At 36.5% G+C, this 9496-nt stretch overlaps 1 protein-coding gene across 1 annotated transcript; it reads right to left on the bottom strand.

Moving 5' to 3' along the window:
- Positions 1–923: 923 nt before the first annotated feature.
- nudt5 (nudix (nucleoside diphosphate linked moiety X)-type motif 5) lies at positions 924–9223 on the bottom strand. The gene is made up of 10 exons (XM_028449895.1): positions 9159–9223; positions 8791–8851; positions 7019–7086; positions 6874–6926; positions 6683–6790; positions 3311–3406; positions 2994–3095; positions 1848–1856; positions 1714–1767; positions 924–1624 (listed from the first exon to the last, which is right to left on the bottom strand). The coding sequence occupies exons 2-10, from the start codon at positions 8845–8847 to the stop codon at positions 1515–1517; spliced, it is 657 nt and encodes a 218-aa protein (XP_028305696.1). The 5' UTR covers positions 8848–8851; positions 9159–9223; the 3' UTR covers positions 924–1514.
- Positions 9224–9496: the final 273 nt, after the last annotated feature.

Raw genomic sequence — 9496 nt, 5'->3', positions numbered from 1 at the left:
CAAGTAAGTCTGTGACGGAGTAAAATACAAAGAACTGTGATGACTTTGTGCCAAAGTCCAACTAAAAGTATAGGGACATTTAACTTTACATATAGATTTTTGTAAACTATATTAAAAAAGTTATAATAGAGAACAGATGTGCAAAGAGTACTGATGCATTATTATAACATATTAGCATGAATAAGGTGTCAAGAAGGCTGTCATTAAGTGTCATTTGTTACCCTAAGCCTTACCCAAAACTCCTTTCCTAACTTTTCCTCCCCTGGCACAAACCTTAACCCCCCTCCCTACTTAGTACTTTAAAAATCATTTTAGAACTCTCAATTATTTTACGAGTTATGTTTCTTTTATGAATTCTTAAAGTTTGCTTTTAAACACGTTTACAGAGGCACATCACCATTCCTGGAGTCCCTTGTCAGAGACCATTTAATTCAAAATTAGTTTAGGGTGTCTAAGCTTTTATTTTATTTTTTAAATGTAATTCTTTTCAGTTTTAATTTGATTTTAAAAGAAAATGCATATACACACATATTAAGAGAATATTAAACAGAATAGGTTTCCCTTGATAGTAAAGGCGTCCAATTGCCCGTGCCTCACCTCTAGTCTCCTAAACCTAACCCCACTAGATCCCTCCACCTAATCCAAAAAATGCCAACATAGCTCCAAATGTGTTATAATTTAGCAAACAACACTTAACGACAGCCTTCCTGACACCTAATTCATGCTAATGACAGATAATGACGGTGTAATGTCAGCCTTACAGTTTGTATAAATCTTCATTAAAGTGTCAGCCGATTCTCCTTCTTTCTGTGATTTGCAGCAACAAAGAGAAAAAGTGGAATTTTTGGTATGATTACCTTTATTTATTGGTCAATAGGAAGTAATGCTGAGATGGTACAGTAAGTACAGTACAGAGCTCCAGGTAAGGCACCGTGACAAAAAGTGGTGAACAACTCTAATCTGGAATGACATCTTTGTAACCATCTCAACCTCTGAACTGAACCCTAAAAAGTTATTTGTAATAAACATTCTTCTACTTGATCCTTTGACTAAATGTTGGAAGAAAAACAGAAACTTGAATGATTTTAAGAGTAAGAGGAGGTTCTTCTCCTCGAATGGAAATGTTTTTTTTTTTTTCATTATTATTATTATTAATTAGGACAAAACAAAAAAAGTGCAAGTTCTCAAACATCTTAATCTCATAAAAAAGTTAACGTTTCAATTTGTAAGAAAGCACAAAAAGGTCTGAAACACATTCTGCATCAAGTGTGCAAATAGTTGATGATGAACTACTGGGTAGCGTCAGTAGAAATCCTCCAGTATTTGCAGAGGATGATTGGAAAGCTCTGCTTCTCTACAAACACCTTTCTCAGCACTTTAGCTTCTAAATGTGTGTGTCCAGCCTGCTTTAATTATTTAGGTTTAACAGCATCTCTACTCATGGAAACAAATATCAGACACGGGAAACATATTCCTATCTTTGTAACAGAAAAGACGACTCTGTGCTGGTTCCTTCACTGCTTCAGCACGGGGAGCTCCCTGGGCTTAAAGAAGGCCTGGACCATCCCCATGGCAAAGATGTACACTTTGGAGTCCACCACAATCTTTTCTTTTCGGAGCAGATCTGTGAGATAGAACAAACAGACGCGTGCGTGTGTCGCTGATGATTCTTAGAGATGAAACAGATTGAAATGTGAAATAACTGTTGCTCACCGTCAATCTTTGTCTGGAATTCATCGAGAGGCAGAAGAATGACTTCAACAAATTCTGCAGAGAGAAGATAGAGGAGTTGATCTGTTGTCTGAAATGAGTAAATCTGTGAGAATACAAGCGATACAACAACTCACCTCCTTCACCTGTGGATGAACACAAGAGCAAAATTATTCACAGTGCATATAAAGCACAGATTGTAACTTCTCCTGCTGTTCTCTATAACACATGTACACGGTTCAGATCTAACTCATCCTGTTCCTGCATTCACAGAAATCAAGTCACACACTTGTGGCTTAAAACACAGACAAATTGAGTAAACATTCCACATGAAAAAACACTAAAGTTACAGTTACCAGAAGCCGTTAGATATGAGAAAGCTCTAACTTTAGCTTCTATAGGGTAGGATTGTCAAACTCAAGGTCCCCAGGCAATATACGTCCCACTAAAGCATCTAATTTGGCCCAAGAGATGATTCTCGTCCTTGTGCAGATTGCAGGGAAAACACTAATCCTGAGGTAAAACTGAATGTTTTTCACCTTAGGAGCCTTAGTGATTAATTATAGTCAGAAATGGGCAACTTTTTCTACAGTTGGGATCACAAAGTTGTGATTTTGTGACCCAAGGGCCAATCTGAATAAAAGATCTGTGTGTGTTTTGATAATCGTTTTGTATGGTTTTCTGACATGTTTGACATTTTATGTGTTTTTATTTACTTCATTGAGCATATTTTCTCCATTTCATGCGTTTATTTCTGTTTTTTAGTGCTTGTTTTGAGTCGTTTTGTGTACTGTAGGAGTCATATGCATCTTTTTGTGTTTTTTTGCATACTTTCTCAGTAAGTTGGTGTATTTTTGTTCTCCTTTTGTGTATTTTTCTGTCTTTTGTGTGTGTTTTGAGAGCACTTTTTGTGAATTTTTACTGTTTTGTGTATCTTTCTGTCACATAATTAGAGTCGGGGGCCAGGGACTGTCAGTTACCCATATCTGATATAGTAATTTCATTGTAGAAGATGTAAAACTAGGGCACAAAATTGTTAAAACTACTTTTTTTCTTAGGATTTTTCTGGTCTGGCTTATTTAACATCGAATTCCCTGAACTGAGATGAGTCCAACCTCTCTGCTATCAGGACAAAATCTCCAACAGTGCTTTTTCAAGGTGGGATGCCCAAAACACACTACCACTGATTACACTTTATAATGCGATTACAAATTTTACAATCACTAAAAGCTATTTCCTAAAATAAAAGTGAGAAAAAAGTTGCATGAATCCTGTGTTCTCACCCAGCTGCTGTGTTGGGTTGATATTTTCCATATCGTCCCCATTGATGTTGACCATGATGATCTGTGTGGTGCAGTTAGACAAACCAGGGTCCAGACAGGTCACTGCAAGGGGAAAAAAAAAACAGGTGGTTACCATGACAACCAACTTACTGCCTCATTGGATCAATTGAAAACAAGCATGTGACCCATTTCTGCTGCACACGGCCGACCTTTGCACTGCCGCTAGACTCACAGAAGAGATGCAATAGGGAGAGACAGCTGATTAAATCAAGTGTGTGTGTGTGTGTGTGTGTGTGTGTGTGTGTGTGAGATCACACCTGGAGTTACTCCCACCACTTCTCCCTTGTAGCCTGTTTCTTCCTTTAACTCCCTCAGAGCGGCTTCTTCTGCCGTCTCCCCTTCATCAATCAAACCTAAACAACAGCAACAATCCAAACAAACACATTCTCAATCCAACTACTGCGCTTTGAATAAGGTCCAGCATTCATTTGTCACACTTAAAGCTGTTAGAGATGCTCTTTTTTATCAGATGAAGACAAGTCTTTGTTTTTAAAATGGACTCCTGAGTCTGAAATAAAGAAAAATGATAATGATGACACAGCAAAGTCCTCATGGATCAATAAATCAAAGTTCATTTGCTTGGAAAATCAACAGGAAAAAGTTGAAATTGAATCTCCAACTGAAAACACAGTTTTGTGCATTGCATTGTGGGATGTGGAGTCCCACAGACTGATGTATTAAGTGTTTTACTTCATTTATCAAAAACTCTACTTTAGTGACTTTCCAACGCTTTGTCGGTGTTTTCACAGAATTGAAAGATGCGGCAAAAAGCCACCAATTCTAAAAACAGACACATTCTTTAAAGGGCCCATGTTAAGCTAAATGAACTTTTCTGTACTTTAAACATGATAAAAGTGCTATATGGGCTTCCTACACATTGAAGTGTTTTTATCATTGATTCCCTCAATCATTAGTTAGAGGATGATTTGCTCCTTTCTTACTACAGGGTGAGCCCAAACATCTTGCTCCAAATTGATGACGCGTTCCCACTTTGACGACTATACTGATGCGAATCTGAGCTGGAGAAGCCACGCCTCCAGGATGTTCTCTGCCGTGATTGACATGTAAACAGACACGCCCACAAAGGTGAGCATTTCAGCATCCTTCGCGCAGTGCTCTGTATGTATTTTCTACAGTCTATGAATGTACCGTAAGCGCCCCGCCCCCACGCTCTGTCTCATGTTTATAAAGCAGCATGACCTTGGCTACGGAGTGGGTGGGAGGAGGGCGGGCCTTCCTCTGGCCCTACATCACCATGTGGGGAGGAGGAAGTCAGTGCCCCGTCAATTGAAACGCCCACTCATGAATATGCATAAGTAGGCCGCAAATCAGCCTGTTTGTGTAGAGTTGCTCAGAAAGTGACTTTTCAGAGGCTAAAACTCTGGAAAACAGACGAGTTTGGGAAAATTAACCTCAAATACTATGATTTTGGGGTTCTTAGAACAAATGGAGATGGGTGAAAAATAGCATGACATGGGACCTTTAACAAGCTTTTACATTCTGTCGCACCATATGAAGAAATTGTTTTTTATTTTGTGTGTGTGTGTGTTTCTGTCTTCTAACTAGGGCTGCTCGATTATAGAAAAAAATAATAATCAAGATTATTTTAGTCATAACTGAAATCACGATTATTTGTCAACCAAAAAGTTTTTTATTTTTTGTACAAAACAATGTAAAATATATTCTTTAAATATAAATAAAATCCTTGAAATACTAAAATCAAGTATGTTCACTTTTGCACAAAACAAAACACTTCTTGCACGTGATGTGTCTTTGCTCTAGGTCTTCATCATCAAACCCAAAGTGTTCCCACATAAGTAAATTTCATCTGCCTTGCTTGTTTACCAGGAGTTTTTGGTATGTTTGTCCTGCCATGTTTCAAGACCACTAGCAACAACTTTCAACGTGTTGGCCTGCAGGCTAGGTTAGCTTTAGCTTTGAGGGGGATCTTGAACGGGCATGCATTAAACGACTCAAATCAATAATTTTTTCTCGTGTGTGCCAAGCTTTACTCTTTGTAGATATCAGTGGCGGCTGCTGGTCTTTCATGCAGGGGAAGCTCATTTTCTGCCTACTTCAGAAAATGTATCTGTTTATTTAAATGTGAATTCTAGTAGAATTCACATTTTGTTGTCAACAACTATTTGTAGATTATCACACACGCACGCGCGTAGCTGCTGCACGCTGGAGTGTGAGTGTTTGGTGAAAAGTCTCACAACACAAGCAGTAACAGTCTCCACAAACACCAAAAACAGACACTAGGTTTGTCAGAAGTTAATTCGCTATGAGAGGATCAGCAAAGTCTCCGTGTCAACACAGAGCAACGGACTGAAATATTTGAAAAACCCGCCTGTGGGCTTACAACGTCATACTCTCTGATTGGCTCATTTCGCTGTCAATCAAAATTGAATTAGCCTGAGACAGATCATCCAATCATCATCCATTATTCCAGCGTCCAGCCCACTGCTCCATAGACCTCCTGTGAATCCCGGCGTCCGATGGGCGGGACTAAGTGCGTCATAACCGAGCATTTATCCAATGAGCGTCTAGTTTGACTGCAGTGGATCAACCACTAAATCCTCTCCCATTGAAGTCAATTGAAGCTGAACTTCACCACTGTTTATTAACACTGTGACGCTGCGGTAATGAATGAAGAACGTCACGCTGTCACTGTCAGTTTCCTGTTATAAGAAGCTGATTCTGAACTAAACATACATGTGTTCTGTCATATATTTAGTCAATGAAATGTACACACAACACTACATATTTGACCACTGATTTTAGGGGAAGCTGAGGTTCCCTTGTAGTCTTAAAGCATCCGCCACTGGTAGATATCCAAAATCATGGACGTTTGTTTTATTTAGCAAATAAATCAGATGTGAAATTAAAACAAATTAAATTTTATTTTCATATTTTTATTTTTGTAATCGTTGAGTCTAATAATCGCAATCGAATTTCGATCAATTGCACAGCCTTACTTCTAACTAAGGCTGAACGAATAATTGCATTTGCGATATTATCGAGATATAAAACGCAATTATGTAATCGCAAAGGCTGCGGTTTTTTTGTGTTTAAGAAGTGCAGTCCACATGTTTACATGTTTCATGAAACGTGAAGTTAGTTAGATATGTTGAAGAGGTAAAGCCACAGATTTTTTTGCTTTATTGTTGTAATCTATGCTTTAAAATGTATATTTTACATTTACTTAAAGTTTAAATACATCTGAAATTGTTTATTATGAAACAGATTGATTTATTGCTTGCGTTCATTGTAAAATACATGACAACAGGCCCTTGAAAAAATAATCACATATTAAATCGTAATCACAATATTGAGGAAAAAAAAATTAAAAATTGCAATTAGATTATTTTACAAAATCGTTCAGCCCTACTTCTAACAATTCATTTTTAGTTTTCAGAAAAAGAAAATGAAAATCAACTGGTTTAGAAATTTCTGTTAATCGCTTCTCGACCCGTATAAAAGAGAAAGACCTAGATTTTCAATCTGATTTTTTTACATTTTAAGATGAAAATCCAAAAAGCACTAATCTGTTTGTTTTTTTAATATCTTTTTTCTAAACAGAAACATACACTGAATCATTATTAGAGGTGATAAATCTGCTTTCTGACCTGCAGGAAACTCCAGACTGTGACATCCTAGAGGAGGACGAAACTGCTTCACCATCACTACGCAGTCTTTGTGCAGCGTGCGCTTCAACAGAGCAATGATTCCTACACCTGTAGGAAAAAGTTGTTCAAAATTAAACGATCTTACGCCAACAAAAAAAAGGACCACAAAAAACCCAAATGATTATCCTCACCATCAGCGTCTGTGTTGGACAGTCTGGTCGTTCTTTTCACTGTCTCCCATGTTCTGATGGATGATAAACACTTATATATTCACTATAAGATAAAAAGGTTAGAAGTGGAAGTTGATGAGGTTTAAAGTCAAAGATCAAACATTACCTGGTGTTTCCAGCAGGGTCGACGTAGGTGGTCTTCTCTAGTTTAATCCATTTCCCTGCTGCCATAGGCTGGAATACAAGCAGACAATGAGATCTACAGCTTAACACTTAGATCAGGGGTTCTCAACTAGTGTTTTAACATGGTCACTAAACCGCGGCCCACTTTTCTTTTTTTTTTTAGAATTCAACCAACCAAATGTAGTTTTTCAAAAATAGCTGTTGAAAACACACATATGTAATTTTTTAAAAAACATAAATCTATATATTTTCCTGTGCAACATACATTTCATAGCATGTCTGTCAACACAAAAGTTTCTTTCAAAATAAAAGACAAGTCCAATATGAGAGATATTAAGTATTTCTTTTTTGACCAGCTGTCCGCGACCCACCCAGTACAGGTCCGCGATCCACTTTTGGGTCCCGACCCACCAGTTGAGAATCGCTGACTTAGATCACACTCACCTATGAATTAAATTATTGATATTAAAAAACAACGCAGCTTTAGATAACAAATATATCTAGAGTAAACAATTATTAATTCATATGTGACTTTTGCAAGCTTAAAAAAATATAAATTGCATATTTTGGGGGAAAAAAACCAAGTAGACCTAAAGTTATTTTATTTTTTGGATGAGGCAGATGTTAACAGTTTTACAAAAAACAAAAACATATGCAGAGAAGACTGAACACTGATGTAATTGTAATCCTCTCTCTAATATGGCTCTTATGAACCTACCACAGTGAACAATGAAGGAGCTTAAATTTGCAATGATTATGAAAACCTTAGAATGAGTGCAGTTTTTTAATCTGAGAGGTTTGTGCCTGTTTGTTGTGTATTTTTTTTTTTTTTACTTCCACCTAAGACAATGGTTTACAACCTTTTTTGGACTGTGACCCCACATCATTGTTTGTTGTACTGTGTAACAACAAATACAACGTAGCCAGGATTAGTGCAGAAAGAAACGAAGCATCAGCTCAGATATTTTCATACTTTATTTTGTTAATTCATTTTTTTCTTTACTAGTACAGTGCCTGTCGGATATTTGTATTCATATAGTGGGAGGAGCTTAAGTAGAGTTGTCAATTATGGCCAAATGAGTGTGTGTTTGAAGGTTGGATGTACAAAGAGGTGTACATACTCTATAGTGTTATAAAGGGGTTTATTTGTGGGTGCAAAGTAAAAATGTGTGTGCGATTTCCCTGGTTTAATTCTACAGGACATGTTTTTTTTGCAAATTTTTATATATATATATATATATATATTTTGGTGTATTTTTCTGTAATGTATGTTTTTGGAGTCATTATGTGTATTTTTTGTATCTTTCTGTTGTCGTTTTGTGCATTTTTTGTATAATCATTGTTTTTTGTGGCCATTATAGTGCGATTCTGGAGACATTTTGTGCATTTTTGCATCTTTTTTGGTGTAGTTTTGTGCATTTATGTTGTCATTTTGTGCATTTTTTTGTGTAAATATTTAGTTTTGTGTATTTTGAGTCATTGGTGTATTTTTCTGTAATGTATGTTTTTTTTTTGGAGTGATTTTGTGTGTTTTTGAAGCCTTTTTGTATATTTGTGTGCATTTCTGTTTAAAACAGGTTTAATCCTTAGCTAAGATTACACATTATTTGTGATGGTCAGATTTCTTCCCATGATGAACGTGTAAATTATATCCAATGGGAAAATATTTGGCTCAGGGATGTTGTAATAATAAAAAAAACAAAGCAAAGGTCATAAATGAGTCAAACATTATCTTATTATTTGATACTAACTCACCTCTTCTTTCACTATATGTGGAGCTGTGGACGCGATGGGTTCCCCAAGGTTGCTCATTTTCCTGCACAGTTAAAACCAAAGAGTGAAATAAAACGCACAGAAAACACAAAAATAGATCAGAACAGTCAACAAAGGAACATAAACAACATCCAGAGATTACGCACAGTGATGAAGACTGATTTATGTTTGTCGTGTTGCTAAGTAGCGGCTACAGCCAGAACTGAAACAAATACAATCCTTATGGACGAATACAACGTTTAACTTATAGTCTGAGAGTATTGACGTGAAACTACGCCAATAAAGCAGATACTTAGTTCACTGAAAAGTGAAACGACAAAGTTTATCGTATAAAAGTAAACGCAACTCACGTGAAGCTCCACTCGTGTAGCCACTCACTCAGAGTAGGAAAAAAAAGTGACGTGTCACTCCGCCTGAGAAAGTAAACACAGCAGTTTCACCAGCACACAGAGAAAATAGTGCGATGATTAAATTTATTGCTGTATTTTTTATTTATTTTTTATTTTTTCAAACAACAAACCTCATCGTAGGAACAAAATACATTGTAATGTCTTTGGAATACATATATCTGTTTTACAAGATTTTAGCTTTCTGACGTAACTCTTTAATATAAATCTGACTTTTTTTTTTTTTTGCTGTCATTACTGATAGTGTCAATATTATTTCATTTAAAAATGCTGTGTAAACC

The sequence above is a fragment of the Gouania willdenowi genome, chromosome 6 (genome assembly GCF_900634775.1).
Source record: "Gouania willdenowi chromosome 6, fGouWil2.1, whole genome shotgun sequence".
In the NCBI taxonomy this organism is placed as follows: domain Eukaryota; kingdom Metazoa; phylum Chordata; class Actinopteri; order Blenniiformes; family Gobiesocidae; genus Gouania; species Gouania willdenowi.
This window is presented reverse-complemented; position numbering and strand designations above follow the sequence as displayed.